This window comes from Pelmatolapia mariae, linkage group LG8, assembly GCF_036321145.2.
Source record: "Pelmatolapia mariae isolate MD_Pm_ZW linkage group LG8, Pm_UMD_F_2, whole genome shotgun sequence".
Classification (NCBI taxonomy): Eukaryota; Metazoa; Chordata; class Actinopteri; order Cichliformes; family Cichlidae; genus Pelmatolapia; species Pelmatolapia mariae.
The window spans coordinates 6560410-6582585 of NC_086234.1; the positions used below are offsets into that span (position 1 = coordinate 6560410).

Consider the following 22176-nt stretch of genomic DNA (forward strand, 5'->3'; position numbering starts at 1 on the left):
ATGATGCTTACAGATGTTTTCTGCAACTCTAGACCAGGTCTAAGCTTTTCTAAGATTTCACACTACTGACATTTATTAAAAAACAGGCTCTGCCTCGAGCACTTCTAAAAGCCAACTTGTCCAAACACATGCTGTGCTGCTACCACGCTCTTGTGAATGGCATTACCTCACACAGGCTTTCCATTTTTGGATAAAGTCATCTCTTTTATAACAACTCTAGTCGAAAACTGCCATCTTGCTCCTAAAACTCTGCATAGAAACCCAAATCCCTGGAATTTACTGGAGGTAGTAAATGTGCAGCTGATACTCCATAACAGTGCTATTTATTGATCAGCCAGCAAGTGTTTAAATTCTACCTTTTCATGCTGGGACAAAGGACTCTTTCTTCAGACACAATGTAAAAAATTATAAAATATAACAATAGTAAAGAATATATTAAATCAGTTAAAATAAGAGGAGTCAAATGTTTTCATATTATTAAAGATATATTTCCCAGTGGTTATTTTGTCTGAAAAAGTAGTAATAAACGCTACTTCATGTTGTCTCATTGTTGGGGTTTCTTTCTAATATTGTAGAGTCTTTGCACAACAATATAATGTGTATAGAGGCAACTGTAGTTGTTAATTGTTGCAATTTAAATAAAACTGAATTGAACTAAATTGAAACAAGCTCAAACTTTAGGTTCAGTTTATCTTGTCATTTATAGCAGTTATTATCTTTTTACCCACCCCTTTCAATACACATTACTGTGTATGCATGGGCAGAATCTTTAGGCAAGGGGGAAGATTTCTGTTTGTTCACTTGCATTTATTACATGATATTTATTAACCCATTATGTTAAAGGAGTATTTGGTTGTGCATGGACAAGCCGTCATTAGTAGTCCTGAGAGGCTGAGGCAGCAACCTTTCCTGTAACCCATCATTTCAATACTTGGAATGTTTTAGACATTAAAACTGCATCACTATAATTGGTTAGTTTGTTTGTTCTGCTTGGGGGCATTGAAAGCTTTGATAAATGCATTAGCTAAAGATTTCTGAATAAAGTAACCTATGGATGTTGCAAACTTTAAGACTTTTCAAGATAAAAAATTTTTCATTTTTGTGAAATTAGCTGAAGAAGAGCTTACAGGTCATACCAACCGATATACAAGTGGAACTTTATTAGCAATGCTATAATATTAATATGTGTAAGTATAACTCACATAGAAGAATCACATTAGAAGAAGAATAAGTTGAAACTTCTCTTCTTTTTGTAGCAGCAACTTGAGAAACAGGCCGAAAGGAGTGAGATGAAGGGGAAATAATCTCGCCTAAACTTAATATTTATATTTGTGGGAACGGTCTGCGATCGGGTAGATTATTATCAGCTTTTAACCCGGGTTACAGCTACATGGCTGCAATCTTATCAGTACAGGTGGTTAGAATGTTTGTATGTTTTTATATGAGCTCTAGCAACCTGATTTAAAGTCTTCCTTGGGCCTTGCATCTGATTTTTCTTTTGGCTTTAATCTTTGGAAGTTTCTGTGAGGCTATGCTAACACTGGATCTTTAGAGACGCGGGTGTTTTTGTTGTCCTGGGTTTGACTGTCTGGCGGCCCTGTCACCTTTATGACGGCAGTCTGATCCCAGTGCACTCTGGGAGCCCTGGTGTTGATGGATGATTGCTTTGCTGGCCAATGCCACTGCCTCCAGGACCATTTCCCCAGCACTCTTCAAACCCGGGCTGTTTGGATAGGTGACTTGTGAGGTAAGCAGATGAATGGAGACCTCGTCACAATGGCTGAATGAGCTTCTGTGTATGATGGAGAGGGTTGCTGACTGCACCAGAGTTTTAGGGGTTCGAGATGTGGGATTGGCTTACTGTGAAGACAAACTCTACTGTTCTGGAGGGAGAGCAAGACGCTGCTGATGTATTTGATTGATATGTTTTTCTATGGACCTCTATCCTTTAAGGGCTGGTATGCATTTTATAAGGTTTAGCTGTTAACAAATGAGATTTTATGGCAAGTGGACTCAGGGAAGAACTTTGCTGCAAGAATGTGACATAAATATGACTTTGAGACTAGCTTGAAATGAAGTTCCTGGTAGTTTAAAAAAATGGTTCTGAAACTTTAACCCTTATAAAATGTCCAAACACTGAGATCCCATTTCTCCCTGGAAAACCTGATTCATTCACAGAACTGTGAAGTATTTTGGAAAATTGGAAATAGGGGCTGGGATTTACTGAAGCATGTAAAATGTCTGCAGTTTTCCAGTCATCCAACTCATTGTAGTCTTGAACACATGCACCCCTTTAGGTTTGCTAAGATGTCTCACTTCTCACGCAAGAGGCTTCTTCAATTCTAAAAACAAATATTGGTGAGTACCAGGTATTCAACTCCTAGCGGGGCTTGTTCCATTTGGGAGTGCTTCGGGTCGTTGACCCACTATTGGTCAGATAAGATATAGAAAAAGGCATGGGTCATTACCATCGCGGGGGGTTTAATGTGAAACCACTTGTTGCCCAGCCCATCATATGGCCTATTGAGGTCACATGAGGCAAGGTGTGAGTGGGGCCTAAGTGACTCAGAAAGGATCTCAAGGCTACATCTACACTAATCCAGATAAATTTGAAAACAGCGTTTTCATCTAAAAACGCACTGCGTCCACACTATGGTTTTCAATCGTTTCAGAACAGTTGTTCATCCGCACTGAAACGACTGAAACGAATATGTTCCTGTACTGCGCATGCGTGAAACGTAAGACGATTCACCCTGCGTTATTCCTGTCTGCTGTTTATTTACTTTCCAGCTCTTTGAGACGTCCCGGCAAAATGTCGAGGAAAAGTTTTTGAAATCTTTTAACAATGAGGTGGAGTTGTTGCTGCAAGTAACACAAAAGTACAAAGTTGCAAAAGCGAGTGAGAATTAAAGAATTTGAAGAAAAGCTATCTGGAGCATGTACAAACTGATATTAATCTTTAATAGGGCTGTCAAAACTGAGAGCAAACTGCTGTATAATTCCCTCTGCTATCTTAGTTTAACTGGTCACATGACTGCATCATATGACTAAACGCATCATCGTTTCCGAAAGCTTGTGGTTACGCTGTTCACACTGCGACACGAAAACTGTGTTTTGAAATGTATCCACTTTGGAGAGCGTTTTCAAAGAGCTCCGTTTTCCTTGACCAAAAATGCCGTCTCACTGTGGACAGAAGGCCAAAGCAGAGAGAAAAAGATGCGTTTTCAAATGAAAACGTATTAGTGTGGACATGGCCCAAGACTGCATTGTAGTTGGCTGACCTTTGTTCAACAATGGTCAGTCACGATGGACATAAATGGCATACTTCACTCCTCTTTCAAACCATTTGTTTTCTCAGTCCAAAATGTGAACATCCACATCCTCGAAACATCTTTGTCCTGCACTTAAAGGACAAAGGCTGGTCTTTGTGTGATGGGATAACTCTCCCTATCTTTCTTTCTTATGAATGGCTTCATTACAGCCACCCTTCCACTGAGATCATTTCTGGTTAGGCTTTAGTGAACAGTAGATAGATTATTGAAGAGTTGTAGGTCCTGTCAGATCTTTGCTGAATATTGTTCCTATTTTTTAATGACATGACTTACTTTTTCACTTTTTTTTTAGGCCTGCCACTTCTTTTATCATCCACTTGTCTGCTCTCCTCAAACCTTCTAATGGCACATAGCCATCCTGAGATATACCACTTTTTGGCAAGTAGCCGTGTTATCTTTGGCATTTTTTGTAGATTCAACTAAAAAAAAGGGAACAAATTAAGACTATATGTGACAGGCAAAATGGTTCTAAGTTGTCTCATATGTGTAGATACAACACTGGTTCACCCCTTGAGCAAGGTGCCATTTTTTTGCATGAATGATTCATAGGTCGCAGGCAAGTTTCTTAAAAAAAATAAGGTACAAGGACTTCACTGAAAAATGAGAGAAAAAGCAGCCAATTTCCAAAGAAAAACAAGAACTATTGCTCAAGACCATTAGAAAAAAAAGAAGAAAAAAACAGTCCGTGTCTTTGGAAGGAAAAAAGTCAACAAATGAGGCGTCGCTCAAGACTTTTACACAGCGGTGTACTTCTACATGGTCACTGTTCCTAGTTGGTTAGTACTACTCAGTTTAATGTACATTTTATGCTAACTAAACATTTGTTTTATCTTGGAACTTTAATTGAGGACATAAAATCTGAAGATACGTGTAAAATGTTTGTCTTCAGTCACATCTTTTTCCTTGCCCAGATGTGTAAATTCAGTTTTTCTGTCAGTTTGAACACACTTTTATAAAGATCAGGTATAGCACTAAATTTATTTGGGTCTAATGAAGGAGATCTTAAACTATGGTCCACTACTAGCCAAGACATCTTGAACACAGGACAGAAGACACAAAGAAGTGGGAGGTTGGTTTTATGAATCTATTTGTAAGGTACTGCCATCATAACTGAATTTTTTTTGTTCAGATGCGGTTTGAAAAAGATCAGAGATGTCCTGTAGTGCCAGATCTGAAACTGGAATTTGCGTTTTACTAGTTTTGCAGATGTCTTTGAGCTAAACAGCAAAGCCTCACTCTCCAGGTTTTGTTACTGTGTGGTTTCAGGTGAACAAGGCCTTCTATGTTCTCTTTGCTTAGCAAACACTATGATTGAGTATTCCTCTGTGTGATGATTTTCAGAGCTAAACTGCTTCTGGATTTCTTGGTTTCAAACCAGGCAGGTCAAAAGTACCAAGCAAGGGGAGCCATAGACAAGAATCCCACGACCTTAGGCTCTGGTATCCACTTCGCTTAAGATGCAACATCCAAAAGGAGCCTTTGCAGGAAGTCTCAGATAATTTAACGTTGTGCAGCTCCTCAGTTTTGGCCAGTCTTGACTGATTGTGAAATGGAAATCTGAGATTTATAGCTCCTGTAGGAGTCGCTAATCACCGGAGACAAGGGGCTTGGGAGAGAAGGATGAGCGGAGGCAAGCTGAATCAGTGTCCACTGCTGATTTCGTCCAACTGAGTACACATGAGTCTACATGTAGGGCTTGCTCGCATACCCTCAGGTACAGACTGACAAGCAAACACGCGCTGCTTGTATGCCTCCTTCAACACAACGGCTGTCTTGGGAGGATGTGCGGAAGACGTGCTTACTTCCTCCTCCCGTTCTTGCTGTTTGGTGGTTTTGGTTGTACATGTGTGAGAAGCTAAAAAAAACAGACACGGAGAACAGAGAGGCTGAAACAGAGAAACAGATTAACAATAAGGTTGAAAAGAAAAAGAGGATGTTATATCCACTGCTCCCAGCTACTCCAAGGTAACTTGATGCAGGAGTGCAGAGAAGAAGGCAGCGCAGACATCCAGGAAGAAAGGAGAACAGCCTTGTTACGTTGAGTTTCTCATGGGTCCGTTTCTTTTGACAAACTCCAGCGTGCTGTCATCTTCCGCAGGGCAATGCAGGGAAAGAGATGCACATGTCTGGTTGAAACTCTTACTGTCATATTTAAAAAGATGAGAATTAACAAGACTCAGAGCTTAAAGACAGAAGACTGTCTGCTGAGCATTCCCAAGGTCCTGTTGGACAAGTCTGTCAAAGACAATTAGGCACCAGAATATAACCACTGATATTTCATTTTTTTCATTTATATATTAAACATGCAGAGACACATGTTCAGTCAGATGCACCACTTCAATATTATTCCACTGGGATGTTATCTAAAACTCTCACTGCCTGGTTGCACAGCAGCGTCCTTCCTTATCAGCCTATCAAATTTAGTAGAAAGACTCTTTGATGTGACCTGTGAGGTGCCGCCTGGACACAATAACAGTGTGCAGATGGAGCTCATGGACCACATCACAGGGACCAGTAGGAGAAGGACATGCTTTAATTTCTACGGTCACCTCTTGTAGAGCTGACCTTCACACCTCCGGCGATCCATCAAGAGTTTTCCCTCCAAGAACTGCCGGAGGCTATCAGAGCACTGGGTTTGTAAAATAAACATTTTTCTGTGCAGCACAGGTGAGAGTGCACCGCTTCCTAAAGAATCAACTTGAGATGATAGTTTAATATTTGCTCACATCTTCACAATTAAACTAACAAGCAAACAAACAAAAAGAAAATGTATATTTTTAAGGCAGTTTACAATCATTTGGAGTCTTGAGTTGGATGTTTGAATAAAAATGTCAAGGCCCCTGCAGCCTCTAAGAGCAAGTAAAGGCTTAGCTGTGTACGTGTTCCCTCAGTGCTTGATAGCGAGCATGCCTGATGCTCATACTTTGCTACCAGCTTAATCACAGACAACAGTGTGATTATTCGCAATAACTATAGGGGTTAGTTTTAATCCTGTTTGCCACTCGGTTTCAATTCACTACCAAGACGTTTGTTATATTTTTTGCTGTGTTCCTTTTACCTGGGAAGATGAAGGTACTGGGAGTGACATCACAAGTAGTAACAGTATTCAGAAAAGCAATATAGTCAATATAGTTTTTCTTGCTTCCTAGCAAGCTACAGCTGTTCATCTACCAGTAGCACTGGAGTACAGCACAATGCCCATTTCTTTGTGCTGGAAACTAGTATATGGCTTATTGAGCAGGTCTCAAATTAATGCAATGAAGCTATTGATTCAATACCTCCCGGGACCTACTGTCCATGAGCTCCACGTAGTGACTGAAAGAATAGGATTGTGTATAGAAATGCCGGAAATGAGTTTCCTCAGAAGTGTGGCTGGGCTCTCCCTGGAGATCTGACTAGGATGCTTCCTGGATACCTTCTGGGTGAGGTGTTTCTGTCTTGTCCTAGTGGAATGAGGCTCCAGGGAAGATCCAGTAAACACTAAAGGAATTATATCTTTTATCTGGCTTGGGAAAGCCTTGGTATCGCCTTGGATGAGCTCGAAGAGGCGGGTAGAGAGACAGAGGTATAGGCTTTTCTGCTTAGACTGCTGGGCCCACAAAGGAGGGATAGATGGATGGACAAATACACAACAGTGGTAAAATTAATATGTGGGTTCTCCAAATTTTCAAGTGGGAAATACGACTTGGGGGGTTTTGGCTAAAAAAGTCTGACTGGGAACTCTGGATTTCTAACTTCCCACTTAAAATGGAAGTTGTGGACCGATGACAACAGCACAAATATAAACAAGAGGCCCCAAAAAAGACAAAAACTAATAGAAAATAGAATTAAATAAAAAATGAACTTATTTGCTATATACAAAAAGATTTCTGCTGATCTCCAAAAAGCTAATAAGGACTTGGATTTAAGTTCTGAAATGCATATGAAAATGATAATTAGCTTTAGTATTGCTCTGGTGATATAGTGTGCTTGGCTTTTCACAACAAAATGATCAAAGTCAGTTGGAAAAACATCTGAAATGTCCACTTTACAAAAAATCAACAACACAAAAAAGAGTCTGTCATGTAACCCTTCTGCATCATTTAGATAATGTTGAATTATAGACAGTGAACTGAATTATGGCTCAATCCAGTAACTACTAAATAACTACTAGGCTGTCATCGCCTATATTTTTAAAGGTTTTGAGGTGTGTGCCATCTTTTTTCATTTAGCTGAATGACTCACAATTGGAAATCTGTAAAAATGGAAATGTTGTAGTACAGCTGCATGTTGAATTTGTCCATAAATGCAACATTTTTAGCTTTGTGTTGGTGACGTGGTCTGCTGGAGAGCTCGCTTAAATTCTGCATTTGGCTGAAACCTCTGGTAATCTGTGCTTTTAGTGGCAATACCTTCCGTATGTTGAAAGTTAAGAATATGCCTGTTGAGTGCTGAGGGTGAGGTCAGTGACTGCTTCAAACTCTGACGAATGTTTTCTTATTGCTCTTTGCCCACAGAGAAGGTTGTGTTCAAAGAAGAGGAGTTATTTCAAGAATGTTTCCTGCAACTGAATCTGCTTTTATAATCACAGCAGAGGAGAAATTTCTGGGACACCATCCATCCTTATTTTTGGTGGCTTCAATTTGGTCGACTGTCAGCTGGATGCAGCATTGGAGTTATATTCTTAGAAATGTGTTCTCTCAATTTGCACATCTACAAGTTGTATTATATAAATAAAAATAGAACACGGCGTAGAGGAAAACAGCAGTGTAAGAAAATATGTTTAGACATATTTGTTAAGGTATAGATGAACTGTTCTCCTGTAGATTGAAGAGGAAAGGAAAACCTATTTCATTCTGACTGCTTGGGTGTTTTGGCAAGGCTAAAAATCCCACAATCACAACACCACCAAATTAAATCTAATCCATAAATTTGGCCACCCCAGTGTATTTAAAAGGAACCACCATGGTCAAAAAACAACATTCCAGCTTCATTAGTTTACACTGTTGATATTAATACTATCATTACAATTGGACATGGTTTATTTTGACTGCTATTACCACTAATACAATAATAGACCCTAATAGAGGCTAAGCAATGGGGGGGAAATGGGCACGGGATCGACTTGGAGTAATTCCCCCCCAGCAGCTGCAGCGGGGGGCCCAAAGGGGTCAGACGTACAGTAACACTTGACCCCAACTCTGTGTATGTGTGTGGAACAACCATCCCACCCTCCCACTAACTCCGGTCCCTGCAGACCAGCAAAAAGGGCAGTAACCTCTGAAGGCTTTGTTTGGTTGGCCGGAGTCTGAGCATAGGCCCACCATTGTAAGTCTGAGGACTCCTATGCTTGAGCTCTTGTTTTCTTTGGGAAGCAGGAAATTGGATGACTGGCTACCTGCTACAACAACATCCTGTACTTGAGAAGGCGTCTTTTCACCCATACCCACCTATTATTTCCCTTTTCCATCATACACAAGTGGTCAGCCAGCATTTTTTTTTCTCCTTCTTTCTTTTTTTTTTTCCACTCGTCCTCGGGGCCCCGTGCGTGGGTTTGTCTAGGTTCCACTCAGGTTGAGATCAAATTGGCCCCATCCAGATGCTTCCGTTGAAAATAGTGTGTAGGGGCCAAATACTTTAGCTTTTGGAGCTTGACTCCACCTTGTCAGGTTAATGACCCTTTGTGAGCTCACTGGAATGACAGTGATGGTGTGCAAAAATGAATGTTCCTATTCAGACACTCAAACATACTCACATCTACTTATAGCTCCGCCAGTGCTTTTGAGGTCACTGTAGACCAATCACCGTGATCTGTGTTGGGTCTACAGGAGACCACTTGCCACTATGAAAACATTCTTAAGGATTACCGTGCTATATAGACAGGATCTGTGTGGGCGTTGATGAGAGCTGATTCCAATCTGACCTCAGGGATATCCGACCTGCATTTGAGATATTAATGAAGATAATTATGCCATCATCAGGTGGGACACATTGGAGGTTGCAGGACTGCCCATGGACTACATAATCCTTCTTGATGAGGTTTTCTTGGAGAGACCCTCTTATATTGTAACCGTTTCACTGCACCTGGGACCATGTAACCATTGCCCATGAGGTCACAATGCACACATATCTGCACATTTACATGAATGCTTTTAGCCTCATTATCAAAATAAATGAATTCATAATTCAGGCTGACATCATGTTGACACAAAATGACTTTGTATGTAGGAGACTGCCTGCTGCTGAAAATAAGGCATGGCATCAGTGTGAATGCACCAAATTACTAAGGCCAAAAGCAACATTAGGGCTGTGTTAGCAGCATTTTTGTGGATTAAACACTTTTATTGGCGATGTGAATGGATTAAACATAAAAAACAGAAACAGCCAGTGTTATTTCTATGTGTATTTCTATGTGAATTGCCATGAATATCCAAAGCATGTGATGTTTATGCTTGCTGTTAATTACCTTGAGTCAAGACTTCTCTTCCGCTTCCAGCTTCCAACACTCATTAGCAACATTAGCCAATGTTAGCTTTTAAATGGAACAATCGCTAATGTCAACAAATGACTGGCTCCAAGTGCAACACAGGCTCCAATGCAAATTCCAACACAAACTCTCCAAAAACAAAAACTATCCTGATTTTAGATTTTAGTGAAAAGACAAGTTATGCTGCATTCTGTTTACCTCGGAAGTTTGAGGTGGGAATGACATCACTCACAAGTTGAGCGAGTTCTAATCGCAAAGTCGGAAAAGCTAGGAATAACAGGATTTGTTTTCCTCCTTACCAAGGTAAAAAAAAATGTATGCATTACTATCAATACAGCACAAGGCATGTTTTTTTATGTGTGTGTGTGTGTGTGTGTGTGTGTGTGTGTGTGTGTGTGTGTGTGTGTATGTATTTGTGATTGGCCTATTTAGCCAGTCACAAATACACAACAGTGGCTGTGGCAGATAAAAGATTAATAGCTAAGGTACAGCTAAGTTACAGCTACCTCAGAAGTTGCCTAACGTTAAGCTTCTTATATACTGGAAATGGTTTGCTAATTGCACACTGCTTTGCAGCTGACAGCTGGATGCTTGTGGACATTGCAGGCCCTGATTGCCTGGGTGATCCTCTAACATATTTACTACCAGGTCATATGTCAATCAGCTGTATTCCTTGCTGTATTTGGTAGTTGTTGCAATTGCTTGGAAGTTGAGAAAGGTTTCTCTTGGTCCCACCCAATTGCTGTCACCAGTGATTATTTCACTCTTAGTCGCTTGGAGTGAGGAATGTTATTCAGTTTCTAAGGTCTCCGGTTACAACGTCACCATTGTGGATTTCAGTTTCAGTTTCGCTTACTATAGCCGTTATTTATAAAACAGTGGTTGAACGGGCTATCTTGCAAGTTAAATTTAGCCAAGAATTAAAAAAGTCTGAAATAAAAGTGATATACAGTAGTAGGCAAAAAAAAAAAAAAACAAAAAAAAAAAAAAAACACAAGTAGGCAGTAGATAGCATTGATAAATTTGATGATCAGGTCAATGTTTTTGTCATAGCAATGGTATATAATCTGACATAAAATAGCCCAATACCATAGAACAACACTGTCCTGTGTATATTTAATCAGTGTTCACACAGCTGGCACATATATGTAGCATGCAAACAGGAGCTGCAGGGTGTTGACTTTAGTACACAGTGGCCATGTGGCTCATAACTAATCATGCTTCCTGTTTGTCATGTTAAAAACATTAAAATGCATTAAAATTAAAAACTGCTCTTTGACTACATGGTCAAAGGACAGGCTTATGAGTTCATTCCTATTTGGTTGTATTATATTGTACACTCACTGATAAATGGACCGATTAAGAATATTGATTGGTGCAGTTTTGTTTGTTAGATTGAGCAAAAAATATTTTTTTGTGTGCCATTTCTTTAACCCTTGCACTAGAAGAAGAGTCATCATTTTAAAATCATGGTACAAAACACTGATATTTTGAACAACCACCAATAAGTGCACCACAGTGTTTGATATAGCCACAATATTTCGCTGCATCCTTTAAGTGCGCACACATGCAAACTATTTAATACTTCTGCTTTCCCCTGCCAACAGAAATAGCAAATGGAAGCAAACTGAACTATCAGTAATTATTTTGTTTTTAGAAATTATAGTCACACATAATAAAACCATCTGCCAAAAATACACATCTACTGTACCTACTGTCCAGTCATAACTCAACTGTTGCAGGTGGAAGAAATTACCAATATGTTTTCCATTTTGCAACAGATGATTTATTTTATTTGCAGAAACAGTCAACATCTGTGTTTTATCAACAACATTCAAATGGTATAAAAAAGTAGTAAAAATGCCTTACTGAAAAGAAAAAAACCCAAAAAACTATATTCTAGGAAAAAGAAACTGTCAAAATGAAAAAAAAAAAAAAAATTTGATTCGGAGGCACTTAGGGCTTGGCAACACTCGTGCAGTCTGAGTTTTCCCAGGTGGTTGTAGTCAAGCGTCAAAGGCCATGATTACAATACTGGAAGCAAAGGGGAGGACCTCAAACACAATCACATCATGGGCTGATATGTCATCACTAGCCTTAAAGCTGCTGTATGGACTTTGTCACTAATATACAACGATCAGGAGTATCAAGAGTGGTCCTCTTAAATGGAGTATTTATCAAAGTTGTATGAAAATACAGTTCATTACGGACATAAATCAACTATTTACAACAGAAAACAGTGACGGATGCTTGGTGTTTTCTTCTTGGGAATGAAAAAGTCTCTGGAATTATTTGGTTCCTGGAGCCAACTTTCCATAAAATCAAAGGTTGTGTTGGTGTCCAGTTGAGCGCAGGCCTCATAATTTTTTTTCTTCTTTTTTTGTCCAAAGACAATTTTTTAAAAACATCATTCAGAGCTGGGTGAAGCAGCTGAGTCTATGTCGTCATTTTCCAGCTCGTTGGGCGAAGCCGATTGTCCTCCCTTCACTCTCTTCCACTTCATTCGCCGATTCTGGAACCAAACTTTAACCTGTAGTGGAAAAACACAGGAAATATTAAATTAGCATATAGAATGATGACTCTTCAAAGTCGTTAGCATGGATACACTGTTGAGGTAAATTAATGTAGTTAATTGTGGATTAGGGGCAAAATTGCTAAGATGTCAAAGGTTGATTTCACAGTATTTTTTGTCTTTTGTGATCAAAAACTGAATGACTTTAGCTAAAGAATTTAAACGTTTTTAGATTTTTATAGATCATTAATTGAAAAGAACAATAGTAGATCTAGTAGTATAAACACTTAGCACTACGAATGAAGGCTGTGGTCTTAGGGCAATACAAATCTAAACCAGATACCCTTCTCACAGTACTTTGAATTTTTCACCATATTTGAACTTGTAACAGGATCACTGTGGTTTTTCTCTCCGTTTTGCAATTTTTAGCAAAATTTACAACATGGTCAGCAAGAAAATAGACAAATAATCCTCCACAAATCTCCCAGCACAGATTATAAATTCACTTGGTTTGCACTGGCCTTGCAGGGAGCACGGCTTGTCAGTACAAAGCACTCAGGCCTGGCTGCAAAATCACTCCAAATGGAAGGAGAGAGTATCGTATAGACAGCAGGTCAAAAAAGTCAACTGTCAGGAAGTCAGCCTACACAGGATGTGAGTTTACTGTACTTGTGGTGTGGACAGTGCTCATCTGTATCTTTGTGCTGTTCAAAAATGAGAATGAGCTCATATTTTAACTATCCAGACATAAATAGCTGCAAAAACACACACTTCCCGAGACCTGGGAAAATTACAGAGAAAAACTGACAGGAAAAAAAAATGAAGAGTGAGCATTTGTTAAGTCTGTGACCAAGATAGTTTATTTAAAGCTTTAGAAAATGTCTTACTTAAGCCTTTATCAGTAGGTCTCTAATACAGTTGGTTCCTCAAACAGCTGGGGCCTGTACATTTTAGTTAACATTATTCACAGTGGAGGAAACAATACATTTTGAAGATTATTTTTAGCTGCGGATTTGGTGCGGTAGTGAGTATTTACAACAGAAGAATGGTGTGTGGGATGCTCCATGGCAGAGAGAAATACATGTATTTTAAAAGCAAATAAACCTTAAGTTATAACCAGGCTATACATACGCAGTTATTATGTTTTTAAACTACTTGATTGATGCAGACAAAAGCACAGGTTTATTTCCCTTAAAATTATAAACTAAACTCTCTCAAACAGATTCAAATTAACTCCAACCTGTGTGTGCACAATTCAAGGAAGCCTTAAGTGACCCCTGCACATCCCACTAGAAGTGTCCTCCCCTACAGCTCTGGGATTCAGATAAATCTCAGCCTGTCCATTACTCAGGACTGATTGAAAGGACGGCAAACTGCCAAAGCATGTAGGATGAATTGGAAAGCGCTGTCTGGTTGCAGTGGGAGCCCTGAGCGAAGATGGAACCTGGCTGTGTGTGAACATTTCTGTCCATGTATGTGTGTGTGTGTGTGTTTTTTAGGGATCTGGGAAATAGATTTAGGAGCAGACGGCAGCATGTGTGGTCACTGTGGCACCACGGCCTCATTAGAAGGAGCTGAGAGGGACAGTGGCTTGACAAGCAGACCGGGGTTTGATCCAGCAGCATCGACACATGTTCGCCCGATTTCATCGAGTCTGGAGCTGCCGCCCACTCATTAAAGCTGCATGTCATTCTGCTAGAACCACAGAATGAAAACTACTGTGGAAAAAACATGTTCATTGTAATTCAAATGCAGCTATGTTTATGCATTGGTATTTAGTACAGGGGAAGGACAGACATTTAGGCCTTCCAATATTTTCCAAGATGTTGTATGATGTTAATGTGGAATGATAACATTATGGTTCATCCTGCCCTGCTGGAAATTGTATATTAGGGAAAAGTGTTGTACCTGTCTCTCTGTGAGGTCCAGGTTTACAGCGATCTCATAGCGACGCAGCCTGGTCAGGTAGTTATGGTGGGTGAACTCTGCCTCCAGTTCTCTCAGCTGCTCCTTGGTGAACGCTGTTCGCTCTTTTCTCGCCTTGCAGCTGGAATCCACCTTAAAGCTGGACTCCTGGATATCTGGAAAGAGAAAGGCATTTCATAGAGTGCGAGCCATTTGCCAGTTTATTCCTTAAAACCAGAGATTCCCAATCAGGTGTCAAAGTATCCTAATGGGTTTGTCGACAGATGAGGTCAAATGAACTGAAAAAAAAAAAGAACTATTTATGAATTGAGGTTTGAGCAGAAGAAATGACTATTAATCAAAAGTCAAAATAAAGGCATAGCTTTTTTCAGCTGCTCCCAAGGGGTTGCCACAGTGGGTGGATCCACATATTTGATTTGGCACAGATTTTTACACCAGATGCCCTTTCTTATGCAACCCTTCCAAGGATTTGTCTCTCTTCCTAGTTTTGAATTGCAGACCTTTCGTGTATTAGGTTATGTAAAAATATTAACCACTACACAAGGGAGCCACTATCCAGCCAACATAATGGCATAAATCAGTAAAATAGAAGAGTAAGCCTAATGGCCAATAAGAATAGAAACTTTAAAAGATTAAAATTATCAGTAAAAATGAGAAGGTTCTGGGTGTTGGTGTGTCTACCAGTTAATACCTTTAGCTAGCTAAACATTGTGAAAAATAGTTTCAATGGCAAGCTAAGGTTATGAATATTTTCTTAGTTAATAGGATGGCTACCAAATTGAAATTGTTAGTTAAAATGTGGATCATCAAATAAAATTTTAACTTAACATACTAGATAAATAATAGACTAATAGAAGAAATTGGCTATAATTATAAATAATTTTGTGCCCAGACTAAATATTGTACACAGTTTAATAATAATAATAGTTCATATAGCAAGCTAAAATGAATAAAATGAAAATTATAGCTAATTCTCTGCTAAAATCATGAATAACAATAAAGAGATTTGCTAAATATATGTTAAGAGATTGAAGAGAAAATTATACAGAAACAGCTGAAAGTGCTCAATAAGGAATAGTGGTATACATGAATTCAGATAAGAATATTTGAACATTAAGAAGCTGTGTTGATGGCTTTCTCTATGAGTCTGTTTGGATCAACTTAAAGGGAAAGTCAGGTGACACAAGGAAACCAATGCTTTAAAGCTGTTTGCAGTCAAGGTAATAAATGATCTGTACGATCCCATAATTTTTGTTTAAAACTAAATAAAAATGATCAGCATCCCCTTTCTTCACAAGCAGCTACACATGCAAGTGTGCTACTTGACCTGGAGACCCTTCATTTTCCTATCATTCACAGCTAATCTGATTTAAATTAGCTCCCCACTCATTTTGTGACTGGCCTCTAGTTCGCAATTAAACTGACCTCAAGACCCTTTTCAACCAACAAACCATAACTCCAAAGGCTCTTTAAAGGGTGGCCCCTCATATAGTAAACACTAAAACCAGCACTTTTAAAAGAGACCACCATGACCTGGCCTCACGAGTCGCGTACACCTGCAATCTGCGCATGCCGGGGTTATTTTTTGCTGCTTATTTCCCCTTATTTGTCTGTTCACGAACACATGCTGTAAGTGCAAATTTCTTCCTAAACATTCCTTCACGATTTACGTATGTAAGAGCGTATCAGCACAGGGCAGGGGCCACCAAACCAGCCACAGAGGGCCTGAGTTAGTGGAGGAATGCAGCGGAACATCGTTAAAGCCTCTAACAAAAGAACAAAGGTGCGGATGTGTCCAGGTCGGAGTGCTACGTCGGTGTGGGTGTGTGTCAGAAGAGTCCCCATGGGAGCGCTCGGGGCAGACTCACATTAACTCATATTTACATGACAGCAAGCATCAGAAAAAAAGCCTTGAGATATCTCTGTGAATGTGGCAGTCAGAAAACCCACAGCCTAAGATTATTCAAGAAATAATTGGTTGCGGTTTATACATTTATATATTTCCCTGCATTTCTCACATAGCTTCGAAAAATGGCCAAATTTTAAACCTCATTAACAGGATAAACATATATGAAAGCTGGTTGATTTACCTTTAACCTCTCCTGTGTATTGAAGGGAATGAGTTTCGGTAATAATTGTGCAGGGGTAGAGACACCAGCAGCTGATGTAATCACCAGAAAATGGTTCTAATTTGTCAAAGTGAGAAGTTCTGCTCTGTGCATGCCAGAGCAGTGTGCCAGAATGTGAAATGGACTGCAGCACCTGGGCCAGATGTGACTGGGCAAACCAGGCCATACAGTTTTTGTGTACAAATGCCTGATGTGCCATGTGGTATGTTAGGGAAAAAAAGAAGCTTTGTTTTTGTGGTTCAAGTGTCAATAACGACGGGCATCCTCGAGTGTGCCGACTTTTGAAATTTCCCAAGACAGGTTTAGCTGCTTTGAACACCTGGCAGGGCACATACTGGCTCTCACCAAACAGGCCCCCAATAAATATCCTGCACAGCCAGAGGCCATAAACTAGCAGGGAGAGGGCTTCTGCACACAGCAGGGTCTCCCAAAGGCAAACAGCATTTGGTGCTTTTCTGGGTGGATGGTGCAAAAGGAGTTTGTCTTCATCAGGACTGAATTAAAGTTGTTGTAAATTAGTGATTGTTTTAAAGCAGAAAACCCCAGGCGAAAACTACTGATCGCAAAAATGTGTGTGCTAAAGTTCAAGACTGAATTTCACAGTGTATTAAGACAGTTTATTGGCTAACGTTTATTTTAACCCCTTTAGATAGCATCTTTAAACTGTTCTCAGTTAATAAATGTTTAATTTCTTATTACAACACTTTATGAGAATGGTGCTCAAACTTACTAGGCATTTATTAAAGGAGTAACATTTACCAAGAACCTCATTCATCGTCCTAATCCTAATAGAGATTAAGCATAGAATACAAATAGTTTGCAACTATAAGATATTTTAACCAAAATACTTCAGAAGCTTGTGATGCGATGGGCAACAGTATATCTTTCTATCAAGCCAAAGATTTTATGGTTGTACATTTCCAGTAACTGAGAACAATTTTCTATTTTTCTGGCTGTTATACTCTTGGCTTATGGTCATGGACCCCTAGGTATGATGTACATTTGTGCAGATCATACTGCATTTTATCAAAACCAGCAGCTTTGTTTAACCCTGGAGAACCCATGGGGTCAGAGCCAACCCCATTGGTTTTCTAGGGAAACCATGGGGTCAAATTTGACCCCATGGGTTCTCCAGGGTTAAAAAATTTTTTTTTTAAACATTTTTACACCTACCTGAAAAATCATTTTTTGCATGTGTAGAATCATTTTGCAGTGCTTTATAGTATACATTTATTGCTTGTTTGTATATGGATGGTTCACAGAAGCAGTTAAATTGTTGAAAAAGCAAAATGCGTGTAGCAAAACCATCCGAGCTGTTAAAGGAAGTATATTTGCTAACAGTTACTGTGTTAAGTGTTAACACGCTCATTTTATAATGGTGCAGAACTCCTTTTCATGCATGTCAGACCTTAAAATTTAATATCAAAACCATATTGATTTTAGGGCCAGCAACAGTCAAATGTTTATAACAGCATCCCTGTTAAATATCACAGTGTTATGATGGTCAAATTTTGGATTGCAGTCAATGTCAGATCATATCATTTTGGTTTTAAACATTTGGAAACTTTACCCCGAGTGCACCACATTTCCATATCAGAACAAATACACAGAAGCAGACCGTATAGCAGCTGCTATGTATGTGCATGTAATGTGAATGCCTTCAGGACATTTTCCTAATATATGCTCTCCTACCAGCTAGTCAATTCGAAAAAGTGAATGGTTCTTTTCTGAAACCCAGAACTGATGCAGTGGTCAGACATGTTGCATGCACTCAGTGGGAGATTATGTTACGGCTTAACGACAGGAAAATGTCAATGGATAAGAATGTAAGAAGTGGGCTCACAGGAAAGTGATTTTACCAGACGTGGTCTGGCATGTTTTCAGCGTAGAGAGTGGAGGTTACAATAAGGTAAAAAAAAGGAGGGTGGGTGGAGTGGGCTGGTGTGTGGGGTGCTCCCTCACCTCCTCTTTTTCAATTAGACTCATGTCTGTTGCATGCATTGGTCATGTAGTATTTCCAAATTTACACGCTTTACAATCAGACATGGTCTGTTATGTTTGGACAGGTCAGGGTTAAATACTGGACACTTTAGATGACACCATCTTCAGCAACATGCACTAGTGTACTTCTCTATGTGGTTTGAATTCAATATTAACATTTCTAAACACTCATAGCTCTTATTTAAGTGTTATTTTTGTATTTCTCTTGGTCTTTTAATTCTGTTTTGGGTTCCCCTTTTTTAACTTTTGTTTTAATTTCTTTGATATTTGTCTGGCAAGTGGTGTGTTTGCTACATGAATAACAATTACGCCACACTTGCTTGAGCACTATAACAAAACTTTATTTAAATATATATTAAAATGTGTAAAAAGTTACATTTTTTCCAAAGTATGGATGCTCATTTTTCTTTCGCATAAGACGCATAAATCACTGTGTTTATTACAGGCTAAATTTACCAGAAACATCTACAAATGAAATATGAACGCTCCATATGTGCTGGATGTGTTTTTATTTTGCTAGGGTGACAGTCCCCATAATAAAACCTTCACACATTTAGATTCACTTTAAAACTAAATGTTTCCTTTGGCCTGTTGTTCTGCTGCTAATGTTTCGCCTGAAACTTTTAGGATTTGTCTGTCGTGGCTATCTGTTACTTTTGTGTCCTATTAGCAAGTGTGAAATATGATAGGCGAAATTATCTAAGGGCATTACTTCTTACTGATGTTTGAGAATAAAAATACATTAAGTCCTTTTTTGTGGGAAAATTTTTTAGGAAATATCTGGAAAGAAAAATTGTATAAAATTAAATTAAATATATTGAAATAATCACCAAATACAGTTTTTTTTCAACCCTTTTATCCTCTTGAAAAATTCATAGCAGCAATCAATATGCAACAGGATTGTGTTCAGGAGAAAAACACAGCGCAAAATACCCAAAAGGCCTTTAAACGCTTTCCTCTTCACACCCAACTTCATTTTTTATCATCATTTTTAATGTCGCCCTGCTGTAATAAATCAAAGGTCTTTTTCCAACGGATACAGCAGCAAAATGAAAAGTTCAAATGCCTCATGAATCATCCTTTTGAAAGCGCTGGAACAATAAGAGGATGCAACTGCTACTTAAAGTGTGTCTTGAACACAAAAGTCTCGTCACCTACTCACCTTTTACATAGCGATCGGGTGAGTGTGCTGCTTTAAGGCTGATTTCGTGAGGAAATGCAGAGAATTTGTGTCATTGCCAGCTGTGATACAGGGCGCGGGAGAAATTCTTGACCTTGATGAGTATTTTCTTGATTTTTAGTGAGGTAAGAATGACGTAAATATTGTTTTTAGTTGATCTGTTTTTACACCTGTGCAGTAGTTTGGCATAAAAACTAAAGGAAAAAAATTGTGGAAGTGTTTTTTTATTTTTTAATTTTAGTCTAAAATTTATCAGAGACCCAAAACACAAAAAGAATATGTCTACTTTTTTTTTTTTTTTTTAACCACTCCTAAATTTTGCTATTTGCTTTCAAATGCCTGTAGGGATCAGTGTTTTTCCTGTTCTCCTATACTTTTAAACCAACACACACCAGGTGGCACCCCTCGATCCCAGCTCGCTGGCTTACCTGTGACATCTCTTTTCCTCTTATTGGAGCTCTTCTTGTCCGAGTCGGCCGACGCCACGCTCTGGGGTGAGTATTCTCCCTCCATACACCCGGGCACGGTGCCTGGAAGCCTGTCCCCCCCTACACTGTCCAGCTCAGGCCCTCCAGCCCCACTGCCGCCGCCGCCACCTATTACTGCAGGGGCAACAGGCGGGCAGGCCTCAGGTGCTCTCACACGAGTCTCACATTGGTTGAACTGCCAGTCAGCTCTTTGGTAACCCCCTTGGCTCTCTTGGTACAGTCTGTCATCGCGAGGGTAGGCTGCGTGCGGCGTGCTCGACACCAGGCAGGAGGTGGAGAAATCTGTGTAGGCCAGGAACTCAGGCTTCTGGTGGAGGGAGAACGGGGCCTGCTGGTAGGGCGACTGCAGATTCGCCCCTGGGACCCCAGAGTGAGGGTTCCTCATGCAGCCCCAGATGGGGCTGCTGGGATGGGCGCTCCGCATGCAGCTGCTGGCCGGCTGATCCATCGTGATGCAAAAACCCTTCGCACGATCTCGAGCACAGTCTTTTCCCTGTCGAGGAATTTCAACCTCTCTCAGAAAGTAAGTTAGGACTAGAAATCGATATCTTTGTCACTTTTGAGTAATATCCACTTCAGCTGACTAAATGAACACCATCGTCTCACTGTATCTACTCACTTCTGTCAGAGGCTGTTGACTCTTCCACAGCCCAGAGCACGTGAGGATAGACACCTTCCTGTGACAGCACGTTTCCCTCTCTCTCTGGGAGTGTGCGTGACGTCCTTTGGAGCCTCTGGTCCTGACACACTCTCACACACTTTCCCTTCTGCGTTGCTCTCACACACACCCTCTCTCCTTCCCAGATCTAACCAAGTTGCTGCTCTTCGGGAAAGCGGCATCCACAACTGTATGACTCCAGTTCTCGGGCTGGCTGTTTTCACAACTCTTCTAAGGCATTCTTGACAAGTGAGCCCTCCTCCTTTTTAAACATATAGGTGGGAAAGAGTGGCAAGTTTATGGAGTGTAATGTGAGACTGCAGAGGAGGAGCCCTGCCGGCCACATGTTGGTAGTACCCTCCAACCAACCCTGCCTCATCAAACTATTAATCACAGGGGAAATTTTATATGCACATCTAATGGGCTTTCCAGACGTGGTGCTTTTAAAGGGACATTGTCTGAAAAGTATAAAGCAAGCACCCACCCACATGGGAGCTGGGGACCCTGACTTATTTCAACTCCTTAGTGCTTTCTGACACCCAATTTAGTTCCTTTTTTGACACCCTTTAGAGGAAAGTTAACTGTAACCCTTTCCCTCTGCACCCGTGATCCTTGCCTGTCTTCTCCAATCTGAAAAGTCTTTCCTTTTTTTCTCGTGCTGTTTTTATGGCTGTGTAAGTGTGTGTGCACATTACTGCAACACACCTAAATCCACCTGGCTGGACTTTCTTTAACTTTGAGGTGAAAGGACAACTGGATTTGATATTGACTATTCAAGCGCTCACACCTCCTGAGGTTTTCTCACTTTATTGAAACACAGTATGAAATTTCACCGTCGTATTTTACACATACAATCTAATATTTCCCCTAAGCAAACACTGTGACTGGGAGGGGAGAGGGGTTTCTTTGTCAGTTCAATTTAATTATGTGATCCTTACTAAATCTCTCTGAGATGTCAAGCAGCGGCAGCAGCAATTGTTTGCGACACCAATCACATGTAGATTAACCGCATTCGGATGAAGCAAGGATGCAATTATTCAATTTTCTGATCGCTGATTTCTAATCTCTGCACGCTACACATGATAGAAGCCACTTCCCCATGAAGTAATGTCTCTAATACCATTGAAACCTTTTTGGCGAAACCAAATTTTGGATTCAATTTCAGCGTATCTGTTACCCAATAAACCCGCTGAACCGCACTTTACTTAAATGCAGTTTTTCTTCATACTGCTCATATTTGCTTGCCTTCCTCACGCGTCCTTACTCTGGTCTTGACCTCTCATATCGCACCTTGAAAATAAAACTGAGAGCTGGGAGCCGTGGGAGAAGAACTGAGAAAATAAACATGTTAATAAAGACATGAGGTACGCTAAAGAAGAACTGATTTGCAGCAGTGAAGAAAAAACGAGTTGAAATTGCCCTTTTTCATTCTCTAAATACTAGAAAATAATTTGACCTGCTTTTGAGAACATTTCACTCAGTTG

The 22176-nt window shown here is 39.9% G+C and overlaps 1 protein-coding gene across 1 annotated transcript; it reads right to left on the minus strand.

The window, feature by feature from the left end:
- Nucleotides 1–12205: 12205 nt before the first annotated feature.
- On the minus strand, nucleotides 12206–20592 carry meox1 (mesenchyme homeobox 1). Its single transcript, XM_063482612.1, has 3 exons — nucleotides 19975–20592; nucleotides 14219–14391; nucleotides 12206–12328 (listed from the first exon to the last, which is right to left on the minus strand). The coding sequence occupies exons 1-3, from the start codon at nucleotides 20480–20482 to the stop codon at nucleotides 12206–12208; spliced, it is 804 nt and encodes a 267-aa protein (XP_063338682.1). The 5' UTR covers nucleotides 20483–20592.
- Between the last annotated feature and the right edge of the window lie 1584 nt (nucleotides 20593–22176).